This window comes from Somniosus microcephalus, chromosome 12 (genome assembly GCF_052327205.1).
Source record: "Somniosus microcephalus isolate GS21.2 chromosome 12, FLI_Smic_1.0, whole genome shotgun sequence".
NCBI classification, from domain to species: Eukaryota; Metazoa; Chordata; class Chondrichthyes; order Squaliformes; family Somniosidae; genus Somniosus; species Somniosus microcephalus.
The window spans coordinates 203,471,070-203,492,731 of record NC_140998.1 but is presented as its reverse complement, the minus strand read 5'-3'; the positions used below and the strand labels follow the sequence as shown (position 1 = coordinate 203,492,731).

The 21,662-nt window shown below is 45.6% G+C and overlaps 1 protein-coding gene across 1 annotated transcript; it reads left to right on the top strand.

Moving 5' to 3' along the window:
* The first annotated feature begins 16,473 nt into the window (after positions 1 to 16,473).
* Positions 16,474 to 21,384, top strand: LOC147109925 (putative G protein-coupled receptor 139). The gene is made up of 2 exons (XM_086003941.1): positions 16,474 to 16,543; positions 20,483 to 21,384. Exons 1-2 carry the CDS (start codon positions 16,474 to 16,476, stop codon positions 21,382 to 21,384), a joined length of 972 nt encoding a protein of 323 aa, XP_085860067.1.
* Positions 21,385 to 21,662: the final 278 nt, after the last annotated feature.

Here is a 21,662-nt window from a genome sequence, read left to right as displayed (position 1 = left end):
ACAAACATTGCGCCCGCGGTTTCCAAAAAACTTTCAAAATTCTGCTCATTAGCATCTCATTATCCGCTCATTAACGATAGAGTGACGTCGAGGTCGACCAATCGTACACTGGGTTCCTGGTGCGTGCGGGCGGGCCCTCCCCCTCCCACAGTCGAGTGACTGGACGATTGACCAATCCTACGCTTCGGTGACCTGACAGTCGACCAATCGGTGCGTGTGTGGGCGGGCCTTATCGTTCTGAACCGAGGTGAGTCGCCGCCATCTTGATTCCATTCTTTTATCCCGCTTTCTTTTTTTCTTTTCAAACCTACATTTCCAGCAAAAAAAAATTGCTTTTATTAAATTGTTCTTTAAAAAACTTCACTCATTTGTTAATATTTTCTCTAACCTGAAGATTCTTATTCCTACCTTTCCCCGTTTTTGTAAGGCCTCAGAACCTAGGCCTCAAAGCCTGGGCCTCTCCTGCCCAGCCACGCCCGAGCTAGGTAATTGTCCCACGCCTTCAGCTAAGCTCCCCGCCAACCCCCGTCATGTTACCCGGTGTAACGGCGTCAGCCACGAGGGTCACGGGACATACACAGGGTGCACGTGCAGCAGGAGCAGCTGAGACGCGGTGTATTTCTCTGTTTCCCGATCGGCTCGGGCGGGGGGGCGGGGCTCTCGGGAGTGCGGATCTCGGGCGGGGCTTGGAGAGTGGGAAGGGTTACCCCGGCAACCGGGCCCGCTGGCCGTCTCTCACAGCCGCAATCGGCGGTCTTAAAGCCAGTTCGGGAGGGCGGGGCTCCGGAGAGCGGGATGGCGGGGCTTCGGAGAGCAGGAGGCCAGTGCTCGGGAGGGCGGGGGGTGGAGCTCGGGACATCGGGGGGCCGGGCTCGGGTTCATCTGGTTCCAGTATCACCGGATCGGAGGTAAATACTATGGGTATCTCTACTTCATCATTAGGCGTATAGAGTTGTGGTGTAGGTTGTCCCATTTCGGATGACTCTCTGATTTGGTCAGCATGGCATCTTATTATGCTTTCTCCAATGTCCACAGTATACATCAGTGGTCCTAGTCGTGTGCAAATAGTTCCAGGCAGCCATTTCTCGGTACGGTAGTCCCGGGCCAAAATTGTTGACCTATCTGGAAGGTTCTAGTTGGCCTTTCATTCATGCCTTGAAATTGCCTGTTCTCCACGTCCCTTCTGATGTTTGGCTTGATCAAATCCAGCCGGCATCTTAGGCTTCTATTGAAGAACATCATGGCAGGAGTTTGGTTTGTAACCATATGTGTTGCATTCCTGTATGCAAACAAGAAGTTATCAACCTTATGCTGAACTTTTATGTCTTCATTACCCATGGGCCTTTATGGCCGTCTTGAAGGTCTGGACAATCCTTTCAGCCAATCCGTTGGTGGCGGGATGGTATGGGGCGGACGTGTACTGCTTAAACCCATTGTTTTTTAAGAACTTCCTGAATTCTTCGGACACAAATTGCGGTCCATTATCAAAATAGATGTGTTCAGGCAGCCCATTCCTGGCAAATATGGTCCTTAATACTGTGATTTTTTTTTCCGTGGTGATGGAGGACATCTTTATTACCTCCGGCCACTTGGAGTGTGCATCAACCGTGATTAAGAACATTGAGTCCATAAATGGACCAGCAAAGTCGATATGTACCCTTTGCATTGGAGCTGAGGGCCACTCCCATGGATGTACAGGAGCTTGTGGTGGAGCGTTTTGGACCTTTTGGCATCCTAGGCAGCTCTTGGTCATTTCTTCGATGTCTCCATCGATACCTGGCCACCATACAAACGCCCTGGCTAGGTTCTTCATTTTCACTCCACCCAGATGCCCCTCGTGAAGCTCCTTAGCACTTTATCCTGGAGTTTGGGTGGAATCACCATTCTGGATCCACACATCAAGGTTCCTCGGCACACTGACAGCTGTTCTCTTCTTCGTGAGAATGCTGGCAACAGTGGTTCGCCATGTGCTGGCCATCCCTTCACTGTTAAATCGTAGACTCGTCAGAGAGTCGGGTCATTTCTCGTTTCCCTTTCAATGGCAGAATTTGTTACTGGTAGGCATTCGACTATGGTAGAGTGGAACATCTCCACTGGGTCTACTGTAGGTGCCTCTTCTACCATTGGCAACGGTAGGTGCGATAAACCATCAGCATTCCCATGCTGTTCTGATCCTTTGTATTCTATGTCATACTGGTGTGCCCCTAGAAAAAGGGTCCACCTCTGTAGCCTTTGCGCTATCATAATGGGAACACTCTTTTTAGGGTTGAATATGGAGATGAGGTGTTGATGGTCAGTCAACAAGGTAAATTTTTGTCCGTGTAGGTAATGGTTGAATTTCTGCACTCCCCATACCAGGCTGAGTGCTTCCCTGTCGATTTGGGCATAGTTATGCTCAGCTGAGTTCAATGAGCATGACGCAAAAGCTATCGGCCGTTCCGAGCCATCAGGGTATCTATGCTATAACACTGCTCCTACGCTGTAAGGGGATGCATTGCACGCCAGTCTGATTGGCAGTGATGGGTTGTAATGAGCCAAAACTTCCTTGGACGTGATTAAGTCTTTGCATTTATGGAAGGCACGTTTACAGTCTTCGCTCCATTTCCAAATTACTCCTGTTTGTAGCAGTTCTTTAAGAGGGTGCAGAAGTGTTGATAAGTTCGGTAAAAATTTATGGGAGTAATTTATCAATCCCAGGAACGACCTTAATTGTGAAACATTTTCAGCTGCTGGGGCTTTTATGACCGCTTCAATTTTTTCAGGTGACTTAAGCAACCCTTCCTTATTAATTATGTGGCCACAATATGATATTTGATTCTGGAAAAATTCACACTTGGGGCGATTTGCTCTTAGGCCCCGTTCTCTCAGCCGAGTGAGCACATGCTCCAAATTGGCAAGGTGCTCGTTGTCGTTTTCTCCTGTTACAAGGATGTCATCTAGGTAGCATTGAGTCCCCAGAATCCTTGGAGGACTTGCTTTATAGCTCTTTGCCAGATAGCTGGAGCTGATGCTATTCCGAAAACCAGTCGATTGTACTGGTACAGGCCTTTGTGTGTATTTATCATGAGATACTTTTTAGAGGCCTCTTCAACCTCCATCTGTAGATATGCCTGTGCCAAGTCAATTTTGGTGAAATGTTTCCCTCCGGATAGTGAGGCAAAAATATCTTCTTTCCTCAGAAGAGGATACTGTACTGTGTGAAGGACCGGGTTACAGTCACCTTGAAGTCACCACAGATGCGAATTTTTCTCTTTTCTTCAGATTTATCATTATTCAACGTTTTCTTCATGACCGGGACGATGGGTGTTGCCCACTCGCTCCAATCTACCTTGGATAATACGCCTGCCTTTTCCAAATTTTCCAGCTCTGCCTTGACTGCTGGGCGAATTGCGTATGGCACCGGCCGTGCCTTAAAAAACTTGGGAATTGCCGCATCTTCTACTTTTATTGAGGCGGTGATGCCTTTCAAGATTCCTAGTTTCTCTTGAAACACTTCCTTGGCGTTGGCCAAGTTGTCTTTTAATCGTTCAGGTGTGACGTCATCATCATTTTTTTCCTTACTGGTCACCGTCAATGCTTGAATGGAGTGCCAGTCTAAACGTATCTTCCTGATCCATTCACGTCCCAACAGTGGTGGACCACCATCTTGTAGTACGTATAAATACAACTTCTGTATTTCCTTGCCGTTGTATACAACAGGCACCTTTATTTTCCCTTTTGGGTATACTTTCTGCCCCGTATATGTTTTCAAGATAATGGATGTGTCTTTCAAAGGTATATGCGGAAATAGCCGCTCGTAATGCCGTCGACTTATGATGGTTAGGGCTGATCCTGAATCTAGATCCATTTTAACTGGGGACCCCGCTATCGTGAGGGTAACCCAAATGGTCTGGTAATCTTCTTTGGCAATTACATTATGTAATTTGAGAGAGCTTAGTCTCTCGTTTCCGGAGTCGCTATTGCTCTTCTGGTCTTTGGAACTACTGTCCGTCATCATTTGTACCTTTCTGTACTTTTCCTTATTGATTTTTTTTCTGTCAGTCAATTTTATTGTTTCCAGATCGGCATACACGTGTAATGTGTCCCATCTTTCCGCATTGCCTGCATGCTTTGTCCTTGAACCAGCAGTCCCTCTGGCCATGGGTGGATCTGCTGCAGCGATAACAGCTCTCGAAACCCCGTGTCATTTCATGGGTGCCAAAGTCCTGTGGCTTTTGCTGTATCTTTGCATCGCCTCTTGCTGCTGCTTCGTATGATACAGCCACACTGAAAGCCTTGTCCAGTGTCAAATCTTTCTCAGAAAGTAGCTTTTTTTGTGTTCCTTCACTTAGGAGACCGCGGATGAATTTGTCTCGTAGAGAATCTGCCAGTACTGTCCCGAATTGGCTGTGTAGGGTATCAACAATCTCCTTAAAATTCTTGTCCATCGGTTTGGCTGGAGTGATTAAGTTTCATAACAGCCTGTATGTCCTTGCGCCCATTAGATTTAGAAGTACCGATGCCTTTTTATCATCTTTTATTTCATTCGCTGTGCAATATTTCTCCACTCTTTCCACATATGTGGTCCAATTCTCTATATCGTTATCAAAAGCATCAATATTGCCAGCCTTAGGCATCCTGTAAAAAAATGGCGCTTCCCGCGCTTTTCTTTCTTTCCTGCAAAAAAGATATGGCACTTCCCGCGCTTTCCCGCCACTGCTGCTGCTATCAACGCTGTTTTCCGCGGTTTTTTTATTTTTTTTATTTATTTTATTTACAGGTGGAGACTCGTTCCTGCCGGACTCTTTCTGCTAGGTCCGAACGCCGACCTGCTTTGCAGCGCCGGCCGTCTCCCGAGTGCTCCCCTCCCATCTCTTTCTGCTTGCCTCTGCCTTCGCTGCTTGGCCTTGCTGCAGAGCCAGCCGATGGAGCCCCAGCCCGCCACCAAGGAAGGTTATTGCAGTACCTGCCACCAGCTCGGCTAGCTGGTGAAACCACAGCTTCTTTTTTTTTCTTGCTTTTCTTCGACTTTGGACGTCTGAGGAATCGAAGTCCTTGAGGTGCTGCGGAATTGCAGGTAAGTCCGTTTCCAATACGTCACCACTGTTGTATCCATGTGTTAATAGAGACACGGATGGCAGGAGTAGGTTTCACAGGTGTTTACTGAACAAAGTCTGGAGGTGAACTAACTGATAGAACATAATATACAGGCTTATATAGCCCTAGTGGCCATTACCGGCATTACAGTAAACAGGGGGCTCTTAAAGGCACATACACTACACCTCCTTGTACTTTCCTTTGGTAGGTTTCTTATTGCTGGTTTTCTTTCGCGACCTGCAGACTCGTGCTATGTGTCCTGTTTTTCCACACTGTCTGCACACTTTGCCTTTGAACCAGCAATCATTCTGGTCATGTGTTGTTCTGCCGCAGCGATAGCACTTCTCTGTTCCATATGACATTTTGTTTGTGCCATATTCTTGCGGTCTCTGTTGTATCTCTGCCGCGCCCCGTTCTGCTGCTTCATATGATACCGCAATGCTGAAAGCCTTTTCCAGCTTAAGGTCCTTTTCAGATAAAAGCCTTTTCTGGTTTCCTTCAATTTGCAGCCCACACACAAACATGTCCCTTAAGGTATCTGCCAGTCCCGCTCCAATCTGGCAGTGTTTCGATAGTTTGTGCAGTTCTGTTAAATAATCAGCATTGCTTTCATCATTATGCTGGTTCCGTTTGTGAAACTTGAATCTTTCTGCTATCAGCAGCGGTGTGGGGTTCAAATGTTCCTTTAGTATCGTTACTATGTCTTCAAAACGCTTTCCCATTGGCTTCGTTGGGGTTACTAGATTTCGTAATAAACCATATGTCTTTGCACCCATTAAATTTAACAATACCAATGCTTTCTTGTCATCTGACACCCCATTTGCCTTGCAGTACACATCTATTCGTTCGACATATGTAGTCCAATCTTCGATTTCATTGTCAAATGCGGTGATACTGCCACTCTTTGGCATTTTGGGTGTGGTTTATAAATGGCGTCTCCCAATGGCTTAAAATGGCGTCTCCCGTGCTTTCCTTCCTCCCCCGCTACTGCCGACGCTGCTCCCGGCGGTTCTCATGGCAATGGCGGCCCCCTGTAGGTTTCGCGCGCTTCTCCTGCGCTGCTGCCAATGCCGCTCTCGGCAGTCCCCGTGGCAATGGCGGTGCTTCGCGGGTTTCTGCGCATCTCTCTCCCCTCTCTCCAACGCTGCTCGGCCCCTGAACACCGGCTGCACCCCGTGTGCTCTGCCCTCTCTCTCTCTCCCCCGTCGACGCTGCTCGGCCCTTTGCTGTGCCGCTCGGTCGTGCTGTAGCCCTACCTGTTGTCAGCCCATTTTGCTGGACCACCTCGACTGGAAAGCCAAGCCTGGCTCTCGACAGCCTCCCCCGCAATTCTCGAGTCTCTGCTGGATGACTGCTCAGTTGCCCGTGGTCGACGCCCGAGTCTCTGGCCTTGACCTCCGATCCAGTGATCTCCAGGAATGAATCCCCGGGAGGTGATGCAGAGTTGCAGGTAGGTTCGAACCTGCCTCGTTGCCAATGTTACATCCGTGTATAATGAGACATGGTACAACAGGTGTTTACTCAACGTGGCTCACACTGCGACTGATCTGTACAGATTACTACTCAGTGTTATATACAGGTGTGGTCACTGCCAGTATTGTCTTACACTTTAATCTATTTTCCCAGTCCAATTTAGTCAACTCTGCTCTCATACCTTCATAGTCTCCTTTATTTAAGCTTAGTAGGCTGGTTTGAGATCCACCTCTCTCACCCTCCAACTGAGTTTGGAATTCAACCATGTTATGGTCACTCATTCCAAGGGGATCCTTTACTCGGACATTTGTTATTAATCCTGTCTCATTACACAGGATCAGATCTAAGATTGCCTGCCCCCTGGTTGGTTCAGTTACATACTGCTCAAGGAACTCGTCCCTAATGCACTCTATGAACTCTTCCTCAAGGCTGCCCTGCCCAATTTGATTTGTCCAGTCAATATGAAAGTTAAAATCCCCCATGATTATAAATGTTCCCAACTATTTACTGATTTATACTCCGACCAACAGAGTTGCAACTGTTAGGAGGCCTATAGACTACGCCCACTAGTTACTTTTTCCCCTTATTATTCCTTATCTCCACCAAACTGTTTCACTATCGTGAACCTTTGACCCAATATCATTTCTCACAATTGCAGTGAGTCCATCCTTTATTAACATAGCCACCCCACTTCCCTTTCCTTCCTGTCTGTCCTTCCTCATTGTCAAATACCCCTGGAAGTTTAGTTCCCAGTCATGGTCACCTTATAGCCATGGTTCTGTAATGGCCACCCGATCATACTCATGTGTAATTATTTGTACCGTCAACTCATCTATTTTGGTTCGAATGCTGCTTGCATTCTGATGAAGAACTTTTAAATATGTTTATAGACAATTTAATCCTGCTTCTACCTCCTTTACTACTCTACCTTTATCTTTATACATTCTGTCTCTTCCTGACACGCTCTGGTTTTTAATTCCCCCACTGCTAGCTTGCTCTAGTGCCTTCTCCACTGGCAATTTTATTTTTTGCTCTCTTGAAACCTCCCCCCCATTAATTAGTTTAAAGCCCTCGCTACAGCCCTAGTTATTCGACTCGCCAGGATTCTAGTCCCAGCACTGGCCAAGTGAAGTCCGTCCCAAAGGAACAGCTCTCTTCCGTCCCAGTACTGGTGCCAGTGTCCCAACAAGCAAAACCCATTTCTCCCACACCAGTCTTTAAGCCACACATTTAGTTCTCTGATTTTATTTACCCAAGCCAAATTTGCTCGTGGCTCAGGTAGTAACCCAGAGATTATTACCCTTGTGGTTCTGCTTTTTAATTTGGCCCCTAGCTGCTCATACTCCCTCAGCAGAACCTCTTTCTTTGTCCTATCTCTGTCGTTGGTACCAACATGGACCACGAAAACTGGATCCTCCCCCTCCCACTCCAAGTTTCACTCCAGCCCAGAGGAGATGTCCTTAACCCTGGCACCAGGCAGGCAATGCAGCCTTCGGGACTCTCGCTCTCGGCTGCATAGAACCCTATCTATCCCCCTAATGATACTATCCCTTACCGCTGCAACATTTCTTTTTACTCCCCCCACTTTAATGGCCCCTCGTTCCACGGTGCTGTGGCTAGGTTGCTCATCCGCCCTGCAGTCCCTGTCTCTGTCCTCACAGGGAGTAAGAGCCTCGAACCTGTTGGACGAGAGCAAGGGCTGCGGCTCCTAAAACAGTACCTCCTGGATCCCCATACCTGCCTCGCTCATAGTCACACCCTCCTGTCCCTGCCCACGGAATGCATCTGAATTAGATAATCTAATTGGTGTGACTACTTCCTTGAAAACAGAGTCCGGATAACTCTCCCCCTCCCTGATGTGTCGCAGTGTTTGAAGCTTGGACTCCAGCTGATCAACACGGAGCCGGAGTTCCTCAAGCAGCCAACACTTAATGCAAATGTGATCAACGTGAACATCAATGATGTCCACCAGCTCCCACATGTTGCAGCAGTAACACATCACCTGCTCTGCCATTCTATGTAATTAATTACATTTATTATTATTACTTAAAAATACCTTAGGTCCCGATTCTAGATGATGAATATCACACCTCTATTTAATTGAACTTACCAACTTATAAAGGATTAAAGGGAAGGAAAAGTACTCACCAACCAGCCAATCACCTATCAGCTTGGCTGTGATGTCACTTCTGAATTCTGACCTCCCTTTGGAATGTTGCCTGTGGAGCCTGTTTAGACTGCCTCGCCTCGCTGCTCCTACTCAACACCAGCAGCTGCTCCCGGCTGCCTCAACTGGTCCTCGCCTCGCTGCTCCGCCTCTGCGATGTCTGCTAATCCTGAGACAGGCAGGAAAAACAAGACAAAAACAAAACAAAAGCAGCACCTCACACCCGACTTACCCTAACTCTCTCACTTACCCAAACCCTCAAAAGGCAGTCGCTGCTGCTAGCAGAGAGTTATTATTCCATAGCGGGATTTTTTTTGCATAGTTTTGCTTTTTGTGAAACTGGCTTAATTCCATTGCAATGGGCCCAGCTGTTCTCGCGTGTAACAGTGTTATACAACAGATTTCTACACCAATAGCTTCAGTCTTCCCAATACTCATATTAGCCCAACTTATCTTACGTGGTATTTTAGCTACTTTTTATAATACGTCATCGCCTCCCCATCCAAGAATTGTCCCAGCTCACAAAGCTCTGGAATGGAAACATAGAAGATAGGAGCAGGAGTAGGCCATTCCACCCCTCGAGCCTGCTCCGCCATTCAATGAGATCATGGCTGATCATCCAAATTCAATACCCTGCCCCTGCCTTCTTCCCATATCCCTTGATCCCTTTAGCGTTAAGAAATATATCTAACTCCTTCTTGAATATATTAAATTAATTGGCCTCAACTGCCTTCTGTGGTAGAGAATTCCACATGTTCACCACTCTCTGGGTGAAGAAATTCCTCCTCATCTCTGTCCTAAATGGCTTAACCCTTATCCTTAGACTGTGACCCCTGGTTCTGGACTCCCTGACCATCGGGAACATCCTTCCAGCATCAAGTCTGTCTAGTCTTGTTAGAATTTTATAAGTTCAATGTGATCCCCTCTCATTCTTCTAAACTCAGCGAGTAAAAGCCCAATCAACCCAGCCTCTCCTCAGACGTCATTCCTGCCATCCCAGGCATCAGTCTGGTGAATCTTCATCTCATTCCCTCCATGGCAAGATTATCCTTCCTCAGATAAGTTGACGAAAACTTCACACAATACTTAAGATGTGCTCTCACCAAGGCCCTGTACAACTGCAGCAATACATCCTTCTTCCTGTACTTGAACCCTCTCGCTACGAAGGCCAACATACCACTTGTCTTCTTAACCGCCTGCTGCACCTGCATGCTTACCTTCAGCGACTGGTGTACAAGGACACCCAGATCTCGTTCCAGTTCACCCCTCTCCCAACCTGTTGCCGTTCAGATAATAATCTGCCTTCCTGTTTTTGCCAACAAACTGTATAACCTCGCATTTATCCACATTACACTGAATCTGTCAGGCTTCTGCCCAATCACCCAACCTGTCCAAATCATACTCGAATTTTTCAGCATCCTCCTCACAGCACACAGGACCACCCAGCTTTGTGTCGTCTCCAAACTTGGAGATATTACATCTAGTTCCCTCTTCTAGATCATTTATATATATTTTGAATAGCTGGGGTCCTAGTACCGATCCCTGTGGTACCCCACTTGTCACTGCCTGCCACTCAGAAAAAGACCCGTTTATTCCAACTCTTTGCTTCCTGTCTGCCAACCAGTTCTCTATCCAAGTCACTACCTTGCCCCCAATCCCATGTGCCTTAATTTTACACGCTAATCTCTTATGCGTGTCCTTATCGAAACCCTTCTGAATGTCCTAATACACCACATGCACTGGTTCTCCCTTATCTGTTCTACCAGTTACATCCTCAAAAAATTCCAGTAGATTAGTCACGAACGATTTACCTTTTGTAAATCCATGTTGACATTGTCCGATCCTGCCACTGTTTTCCAAGTGCTCTGCTATTACATCTTTTTTAATGGACTCTAGCATTTTCCCCACTACCGATGTCAGTCTTAATTGGAAGAGTCACGACTCACTGTACGAACCAGTAACTCAGGCCGTTGATCTATTATCCTCTGAGAAATGATGAACCATCTAACATCTAATCTAGCCCTACCATTGCACATCTTATATACACGTCCCCTGGCCCTCATGATTCGATCAAATTGAAACAATCTATTAATATAAAAAGAGTATAGTCCTTTAACTACTTCCATCAAATCACCCAAAGTCTATGCACCAGTAAAATGATTAAACCTGCCTTTTAACACTAATGGAGTAAATAATGTTGTTTAAGTTGGGTTCCAATCTCGCAGCATTCCTCTGAAACTTTTCCAAACCCTATGCATCACCCACCATATGAGTGGACCTAAACTGAAAATGATTCTATCTGTGGTCAAACCAACGTCTTTCGCAAGGACAAAATGACGTGCTTTGGTTGAAAATTAATGAATTGCTAAGGCAACTGAATACCCCATTTGCTTTAGCTATGGCTTTTCGGTGTTCTTCTTGAACCTTCAGTGCATTACAACTGTAACGCCAAGACCCTTACCTCTTTCAACTGATTTCAGTTCTGTTCCATATAAAATTGAAGTGTACTTAGGGTTAGCCCTACTCAAATACATAACATTCCTAGCTTAAATACCATTTGCCAGAGTTTGGAACATTCATGCATTGCATAGGAAAAGGAGTAGGCCATTGACCCCTCGAGTCTGTTCCACTATTCAATGCAATCGTTCTTGATCTGTGACCTAACACCATATACCCAACTTTGGTCCATATCCCTTAATACCATTCGGTAACCAAAAGCTATCAATTTCAGATTTAAAATTAACAATTGATCTCGCATCAACTGCCATTTGCTGAAGAGAGTTCCAAACTTCTCCCACCCTTTGTGTGTAGAAGTGTATCCTAATTTCACTCCTGAAAGGTCTGGCTCTAATTTTTAGACTATGCCCCCTAGTCCTAGAATCCCCAACCTGTGGAAATAGCTACTGTCTATCTACCCTATCCATTCCCCTTAATATCATGAATATGTCAATCGGATCACCCCTTAACCTTTTAAATTCTAGGGAATACAAACCTAATTTGTGTAAACTCTCCTCGTAACTTAACCCTTGAAGTCCGGGTAACATTCTGGTAAACCTACGGTGCACTCCCTCCAAGGCCAGTATATCCTTCCTAATGTGTGGTGCCCAGAACGGCTCACAGTACTCCAGGTGTGGTCTAACCAGGGTTTTGTATAGCTGCAGCATAAATTCTATCCCCTTGTATTCTAGTCCTCTCGATATAAAGGCCAGGAACCCATTAGCTTTTTTGATTATTTTCTGTACCTGTTCATGATATTTTAACGATCTATGCACCTGGACCACCAAGTCTCTTTGGACCTCCAACATTTCACCATTTAGAAAGTACTTTGTTCTATCCTTTTTAGGTCCAAAGCGCATGATCAAACATTTGCTCACATCTAAGCTGGCTTGCATAAATTGGTCCTCCACCCCAGCCCTAACACTTGCAAAAATATATTGTCACCCGAAAACTCATGGAATGTTTTGGAAACAACAACAACTTGCACTTATGTAACACCTTTAACGTAGTAAAACATCCCAAGGCGCTTCACAAGAGCAATTATCAAACGCAATTTGACACAGAGCCGCTTTAGGAGCTATTAGGACAGATGACCAAAAGCTTGGTCAATGAGATGAGATTCAAGGAAACTTTTAAATGAGTAAGGAGAGGCAAAGAGGTTTAGGAAGGAATTTCCAGAGCTACCATCTTCAGCAGCTGAAGGCACAGCCGCAAATGGTGGGGCAAAATAAAATCGGGGATGCACATGTGGCCAGAATTGGAGGAGTGCAGGGATCTCGGAAGACAATAGGTCTGGAGGAGATTACAGAGATAGTGAGGGGAGAGGCCTTGGAGGAATGTGAAAATAAGGATACGAATTTTAACATCGAAGCTGTGCTGCACCAGGAGCCAATGTAGGCCATTGAGCACAGAGGGTGATGGGTGAACCAGATTTAGTGCAAGTTAGGATACTAGAAGCAGAGTTTTGAATGAGATCAATTTTTAGGAGGGTGGAAGTTGGGACGCCAGATAGGACAGCCTTGGAGTCGTCGAGTCTAGAGGTAACAATCTATTTCCATGTCATTTATGAAGAAAGTAAAATGGAATGGCCCTGTGAGACACTACTGGCAATCAGCTTCCCAGCACATCTACGACTATTACCAACTTTCTGGCTACGTGAACGCAGCCAATTCTTAATCCATCGTAGTGTCAACTGTGGTTCAGTGGGCAGCATAATCGCATCTGGGTCAGAAGAGTTGTAGGTTCAAGTCCCATGCCAGAGATCTGAGCACAGAAATCTAGGCTGACAGTCCAGTGCACTGCTGAGGGAGAACTGCACTGTCTGAGGTGCCGTCTTTCGGCTGAGACATTAAATTGAGGCACTGTCCAACTCTCTCAGGTGGATGTAAAGGATCCCAAGGAACTAGTACGATAGAAACTGGCAGCTATCTTTTGCCCTGCCAGTACACTTTACACCTAATCACAGCCTATTGCCATCTCGTCCAGCTTCTAATCTCTTTTACTTCTTTTGGTTCTTTTATCCGATCGCAGCCCTGCCTTCGATCTAGTTCCTTTTCTCTCCAGTTTTGAAGAAGGGTCAAACCCGAAACGTCAACTCAAATTTCTCTCCACGGATGTTGCCTGACTTGCTGAGTTTTTCCAGCATTTTCTGTTGTTATCCCAAGGAACTACTTGGATGATGAGCAGCAAAGTTATTCCCGGCGTCCTGGTCAATATCTATTCCTCATGTGATCTGATCATTTTCACATTGCTGTTTGTGGGAGATTTCTGTGTGCAAACTGGCTGCCACATTTCCTACATTACAACAATGAGCACACATGCAAAAGTACTTCATTGGCTCTAAAGTGCTTTGAGATGTCCGGTGGTTTTGAAAGTCTTTCTTTATTTAAATTGCAACTGATTCCACAAAAATATGCACACTTCTAAATTAATCTGTGGTGCAGAACCTTAGCAAAACGTCTACAGATAATGTCTCCATTAACTTGGTTACTTCTTTAGAAAATGCGAAAAAAGTGGTAAGATATAACTTTCTTTTCCAGAAAAAACAACTGAAAATGCTGGAAACACTCAGCAGGCCAGGCAGCTTCCGTGGAGAGAAGTACAGCGTTAACGTTTCAGGTCTGTGATCCTTCGTCAGAACTGGTAAAAGTTGGAGATGTAACAGGTTTTAAGCAGGTGCAGAGGCAGGGAAAGAGGATGGCAGAATAATTAACAGCTGCCATGTGAAAAATAGGGCGGAGGTTATAGTTTGAAATTGTTGAATTCAATGTTGAGTCCAGAAGGCTGTAAAGTGCCTAATCGAAAGATGAGGTGCTGTTCCTCGAGCTTACGTTGAGCTTCATTTGAACAGTGTAAGAGGCCGAGGATGGCGAGGTAAGAGTGGGAGTGGAGCGGTGAATTGAAGTCACAGGCGACCAGAAGCTCGGGGTTACCATTACGGACTGAATGGAGGCATTCTGCAAAGCGATCGCCCAATCTGCGTTTGGTCTCCCCAATGTAGAGGAGACCCCATTGTGAGCAGCAAATGCAATATACTAGATTGCAAGAAGTACAAGTAAATCAGACGTGTATTGCATCCCCTGCGCTTGCAAAGGAAGGTGCCGTGCGGAGCGGAGGGGCTTTTGGGTGTAATTGAGGAGTGGACCAGGATTTTGCAGAGCGAGCGTCCCCTTCGGAATGCTGAAAGGGGAAGGGAGGGGAAAATGCGTTTGGTGGTGGGCTCATGCTGGAGGTGGCGGTAATGGTGGAAGATGATCCGTTGAATGTGGAGGCTGGTGCGGTGAAAGTTGAGGACAAGGGGAACATTATCGTAGTGTTGGGAGGGAGGAGAAGGGGGGGAAGTGCAGGAAATGGAACGGACAAGGTTGAGGGCCGTGCCAATCATAGTACAGGAGAATCCTCGGTTGAGGAAAAAGGAAGACATATCAGATGCGATATTATGGAAGGTGGCATCGTCAGAACTGATGCGGCGGAGATGGAGAAACTGGGAGAATGGAATAGAGTCCTTACAGGAAGCGGGTGGGAGGAATTATAGTCCAGGTAGCTGTGGGAGTGGATGTTTGTCGATAGCCTATCCCCAGAAATGGAGACAAAGAAGTCAAGGAAGAAAAGGGAAGAGTCGGAAATGAAGGTGAAGCAAGGGTGGAAATTGAAAGCAATGTGAATGAAATTTTCCAGAAACCGTATTGCATGTATCTGATGACTCTTTCTCTATCCAGGTTATCACAAAGAGCGCCTCCTGTGAACCCTTCAAGTCTCTTACCTGCACCTGACGTCAGGCTAGTGGGCCTGCAATTCCTTGGATATGACTTGCTCCTCTTTATTGAAATTGGATCTCATACCAGCAGCTTTCCAATTTCAGTGAACAATGCCAGACTCCAGTCATAGAAACATAGAAATTTACAGCACAGTAGGAGGCCATTCGGCCCATCTTGTCCGTGCTGGCCGACAAACCAGTGAGTGGTTCAAGATTGGTTCTTGAAAATCACGCGACTTATCCCTTAAAAAATTTTGGTCCAGCAGCCCAATGTATTTGAAGGTTCATTATTCAGTCTAAAAATGATACTCTCAGTCTTTTTAATATTTACAATGTTCTTAAGTACAGTGCAACCCATTCTCTGCTGGAGTGAAGAATGATAAAATGTATAATGGACCTCTGTTGGCAGTCTAATTAAATCTGCCATATGGCGGCTTTCAATGACCCTCTCTTAGCTTTAATGGACCCCTGATTCCCAATGTGGCTACGACAGTTATGTAAAGCAATACGTTGCATTCATATAGCGCCCTATCACCTCCCAGAATGTCCCAAAACGCATCACAACCATTTTCTGAAGTGGATTGATTTATGCAAGCGTGGCAGGAAAAGGTATCTAAACAGAAAATTAAATGAATCATCAGTTTAGCTGTGTGTTTTTTCGGTGGTAGTTGTTGTGAGAGGAATGTTGACTGAAGTGCACCGAGAGTTCCCTGCTTTGATCTTTGATAGTGAGTCATGACAAGACTAGGGTTAAACCAGGAGCCCTCTTTTTTTCATTCGTTCATGGGATGTGGGCGTCACTGGCAAGGACAGCATTTATTGCCCATCCCTCATTGCCCTTGAGAAGATGGTGGCATGCCACCTTCTTGAACCGCTGCAGTCTGTGTGGTGAAGGTGCTCCCACAGTGCTGTTAGGGAGGGAGTTCCATGATTTTGACACAGCGGCGATGAAGGAACGGCCGATATATTTCTAAGTCAAGTTCCTGTCTGTGACTTGGAGGGGAATTGGAGGAGTTGTGTTCCCAAGCGCCTGCTGCCCTTGTCCTTCTAGGTGGAAGAGGTCACAGGTTTGGGAGGTGCTGCCGAAGAAGCCTCGGCGAGTTGCTGCAGTGCATCTTGTAGAAGGTACACACTGCAGCCACGGTACGCCGGTGGTGGAGGGAGTGAATGTTTATGGTGGTGGATGGGGTGCAAATCAAGTGGGTCCCTTTGTCCTGGATGGTGTCGAGCTTCTTGGGTGTTGTTGCTCTGCATGGCTCATGAACAATGCTGTGAGAAATTCTTATTGGGTGTTTCAACTTACGAACATCGTATTGATTTGAACAATATGTATCTGTTCAAATTTTGTTTTGTTCAAACGTCTAATTAAAATCAGTAATGATCTTACCTAATTTTCTCACTGGAGACTTCCCTCAAGTATATATCAAGGATCCCTTGACTGTTTCGCAGAGCAAGTCGGAGTTTCTTTCTCCAGCACAAACAGAGGGGCGGCTTCTTCCAGAAAATGCATGAACCAGTAACGGATCAAGTATATCTTATTTTCTATCCAGTTCTCGGAGCTGTCGGGATCCCAGGTAAGTTATTATGGAGCCGGACTTTTAATTATGGAAGCCTCTGTTTAACTGCCCGGTGCTGTTGCACCGTTTTCAACAACATAACCTCACTGTATTCATGTATTTGCTAAAGAATCATCTCTTGTGTAGTAGGTGTTTAATTAACAACATGTTCTGCATTAGGTCTTAAGCTTACATTTTGCATTGCAAGTTATATGTTGTTGGTGTAATAATATATTTCCCTCTCCAACATAAAGATTGTTACCATTTCATCTTCCTTCACTTTTGACTTACAATCTCCTGTGAAGAGTCGTCCATACGGGAAACTCATGAAATTGAAATTCCTCTGGGTGCTGATAGCTGTGCAATCTTGGTTAAACAAGCGCAATGTGTATCTTTTTCGAATTGAGTTGGCACAGCAATTGGAATAGGCTAAGTTTAGCTCTCCAACCTGCTGCTCCATGGATGGTTTTCCACAATCTTCCCCTTTCATTATTTGAACTGATTCTGGAGAACCATAAAAGCATGTGTTTGGAACCTGTCTTCTGTGCATCAGAATTCAAATATTTATTCGTGTGGTAGCGAAATGGGCTGGAAATTGGGGTCGGAATCTTGTTGCCCGTTGTTAGGACTGGGCAAGGTTTGCAGTAGTGTTCCCTAGGAATCGGTACTAGGACCACTGCTTTTCTTTATACATAAATTAATGGTTTGGACTTAGGTGTACAGGGCACTATTTCATTTTTGCGGATGGCACAAAAGTTGGAAGTCTAGTGAACTATGAGGAGGAGAGCGATAGACTTCAAAGGACATAGGCAGGCTGGTGGAATGGGTGGACACGTGGCAGATGAGGTTTAACACAGAAAGATGTGAACTGATACATTTTTGTAGGAAGAACGAGGAGAGGCAATATAAACTCAAGGGTACAATTCTAAAGGGGTTGCAGGAACAGAGTGATCTGGGGGTGAATGCGCACAGATCGTTGAAGGTGGCAGGGCAGGTTGAGAATGCGGTTAAAAAAGCATACGGGATCCTGGGCTTTATAAATAGAGACACAGCATAAAAATCAAGGAAGTTATGATGAACCTTTATAAAACATTGTCTCGGCCACAACTGGAGTATTGTGTCCAATTCTGGGCACCGCACTTTAGGAAGGATGTGATGTGAAGGATTTAGAGAGGGTGCAGAAAAATTTTACTAAAATGGTTCCAGGGATGAGGGACTTCAGTTATTTGGAGAAGCTGGGTTTGTCCTCCTTAGAGCAGAGGAGATTGAGAGGAGATTTGATAGAGGTGTTAAAATTCTGATGGGGTCAAGACAGAGTAGATGGAGAGAAACTGTTCTCATTGAAGGAAGCGTTGAGAACCAGAGGACACAGATTTAAGATAATTGGCTGAAGATCCAAAGGCGTCATGAGGAAAAGCTCTTTTTAATCAGCGAGTGGTTAGGATCTTGGATGCACTGCCTGAAAGGGTGGTGGAGGCAGATTCACTTGGATGCACTGCCTGAAAGGGTGGTGGAGGCACATTCAATCATGGCTTTCAAAACGGAATTAGATAAGTACCAAAAGGGGAAAAAATGCAGTGCTACGGATAAACGGTGGGGGAGTGGGACTAGCGATACTGCCCCTTCATTCGCTATTCCTCATCTACTACCCGCATATCTTTATCTAACACCGGCACACAATCCTCCAGATTTACATTGATTGGTTCATTCTTCTGGAAAACTTGGGCATCCAACACCCCAAGGAAATAAATAAAGACTTGCATTTCTATAGCGCCTTTCACGACCAGCGGATGACCCAAAGCGCTTTACAGCCAATGAAGTACTTTGTGAAGCGATCTTACTGTTGTAATGTCAGAAACGCGGCAGCCAATTAGCGCACTGCTATGTGACAATGACCAGATCATCTGTTTTAGTGATCTTGGTTGAGGGAAAAATATTGGCCAGGACACTGGGTAGAACTCCCCTGCTCTTCTTCGGAATAGCATAATGGGATCTCTAATATCCACCTGGGAGGGCAGAGGGGGCCTCGGTTTAACGTCTCATCCGAAAGACGGCACCCACGACAGTGCAGCGCCCCCTCACTACTCCCCAGAACTCAGCCGAGCCACGGACAGCTTCACCAGCTCCTCATTCCTTCGTTTCTTCCCAACCTGTTCCTTGCAAAACTGACAATTTACAATCCCAAAAGCCACGTCAACATTCGCTGCCATTACTCAGGTGAGGCCTGGGGAACACGGGTGGCGGCTCAAGTGGAGCTTCCTCCCTCAGCAACTGCTTTATTCCTTCCATGGTTTACCATCCTTCATAGGGAGAAAATTCTCATTTCGGTCATTTTTGTTCAAGGGTCCACATTCTGCACAACAGAACGTGTCCACCCCTGCTCCCCACCACACACACCCCATATTCGGGTTGTGTCGTTCCTTCTATGTTCAGTGTATTTTAATCACAGTGTCCTTATTGGTTGGGAATGTTAACATTAAAGCTCTTCTGTTTTATTCAATTCATGCATTTGATATCCGTCAATGGTTAATTTCAATATTTAATTTAAGTCTTAATGTCTCTCAATATCTCTTAATCTCTCCTGCTTTCTATCCTATCACTGACCTTCCCTTTTGTTCTTTCATCCCCTCCCCCTTTTCCCAGCCCCTAAACTCGCTTTTCATTTCCTGCTTTTTTCCGGTTCTGACGAAAGGTCATTGACCTGAAACGTTAACCCTGTCTGTCTCTACACGGGTTCTCCCAGACCTGATGAGTTTTTCAGCCATTTTCTGTTGTTATTTGAATTTAAGCATCTGATTCGCTCTGTTTAATACTGTCCAATTCACTCAAATATTGCAGAATTCAATACTGCTTGCTAAAAGTTCCTTTTACCTCTCATAATTTCTCATCCATTTTGAAGTTTTTATTATTTTACTAACCATATTGAAATAAACGGTATATTTCAGCACAGAGACAGGCCATTCGTAGCAACCTGTCTGTGCTGGCGTTTATGCTCCACGGGAGACACCTCCCTATTAATAATTTCAATTTATTTCTGTACATTTTTCTGTTTAATATTAAATATTTTAATGCATCAATTCGTTGGTGCTAATGCATCCTTATCTATATATTTTTTCTTTTGAATCTTTGCTTTCGCATAATAGATTAGCATGTAAAGTTAAGGCACATGGGATTGGGGGCAAGGTATTGACTTGAATAGAGAACAAGTTGGCAGACAGAGGAGAGATTGGGTCAATTGGGCTGGTACTCGCTGGAGTTTAGAAGAATGAGGGGGGATCTCATTGAAACTTATACAATTCTAACAGGACTAGACAGGCTAGATGCAGGAAGGGTATTCCCGATGGTCAGGGTGTCCAGAACCAGGGGTCACAGTCTAAGGGTAAGGGGTAAGCCATTTAGGACAGAGATGAGGAGGAATTTCTTCACCCAGAGAGTGGTGAACCTGTGGAATTCTCTACCACAGATGGCAGCAGAGGCCAATTCATTAAATATAATCAAGAAAGAGTTGGATATATTTCTTAAGGCTAAAGGGATCAAGGGATATTGTGTGACAGTAGATTGGCGGTTAGCATCAGATCAGCCATGATCTTATTGAATGGCGGAGCAGGCTTGAGGGGCCGATTGGCCTACTCCTGCTCCTATTTCTTTTGTTCTTATGTTCTTATGTTCTTATGATATGGGGAGAAGGCAGGGACAGGGTACTGTATTTGGAGTATCAGCCATGATCGCATTGAGTAGCGGAGCAGGCTCGATGGGCCGAATGGCCTAATACTGCTCCTATCTTCTATTATTCTATGTTTCACTAGAAAACGCTGCTATAGGTGAATATGTGAAGAGATCGATATACATTGCTCAATGTAACAATCTAACTCTAAAGTTTAACTGAATTCCTGACAATATTGATGCATTTTCTGATAGGCGAACCAATAATTTTAGAATGCTTTTTCCTTGCTGCAGTTAACGTAGTGGCGATTGTGATCCTGTCTCGGGGCAAGTGCGGCCTCTCCAGATGCATCACTCACTACCTGGTGGCCATGGCAATGGCGGATCTGCTGGTCGTTCTCACCAGTGTGGTGTTGAGCCGGATAATTGGTGTTTATTTCCCAGTCAGCTTCCTGTCCATCACCCCGCTATGTCGGCTCAAAACGGCCCTGATTTACGCCGCCAAAGACAGTTCTGTCTGGCTAACGGTCGCGTTCACCTTTGATCGATGCGTGGCGATTTGCTGCCAGAAGTTGAAAACCCAATATTGCACCAAGCAAACGGCAAGTGGCGTTGTGGGGACGGTGGTTGTGCTGAGCTGTTTGCGAAACGTCCCCTGGTACTTCGCCTTTAAACCTTTGTATTTCATTGACAACGTGCCCTGGTATTGCACCTTCGAATCTAGCTTTTACTCTTCACCCCCATGGAGAGCATTTTCCTTCCTTAACCATATTTTAACCCCGTTCGTTCCATTGATTTTGATTTCACTGTTCAACATTATGACAGTGAAGAATATTGTAGTGGCCAATCAAATCCGCAAAGCTCTCCGTGGCAAGAAAAACGGTGAAATTGAGAACGATCTCGAATTGAAGGCTCGAAGGAAATCCATCATTTTGCTGCTCAGTATATCCGGCAGTTTTATACTCTTGTGGATGACGTTTGCTGTGCATTACCTGTATCATCGAATTACAAGCACTTACAATTACACAGGTTCCGATGACCCCATCTATATCCTCCAGGAAGCCGGGTATATGCTTCTCCTTTTGAGTTGCTGCACGAACACGTGCATTTATGCAGTGACCCAGACTAAATTCAGAGAGGAGTTGAAGAACTTAGTGAAGTACCCACTGGTGTTAATCGCTAAATTATTGAAATAGTCCAAAAGAAATAGAGAATGGCCCAGAAATTCGGGTCGGGGGCTTCCCGCGGCTGTAAGCCCCCGACATGCACTTTCCTAGCGTGCCAGCCGTTGAGCTGTGGGCCCGCGGGGGATTCTGAACCTGGGCCTCCTCCAGCTGCCGGCGCGCAGTGCTTGCGTATCCCAGGGGCACATTTAGTTCGATGCATCCCCTGAGATCACGTGGGCCATGGAGAGCCAATGGTAGCAGGGAATGCTTCATTCATAAGTTCGACAGGAAGACCTATCAAAACTACA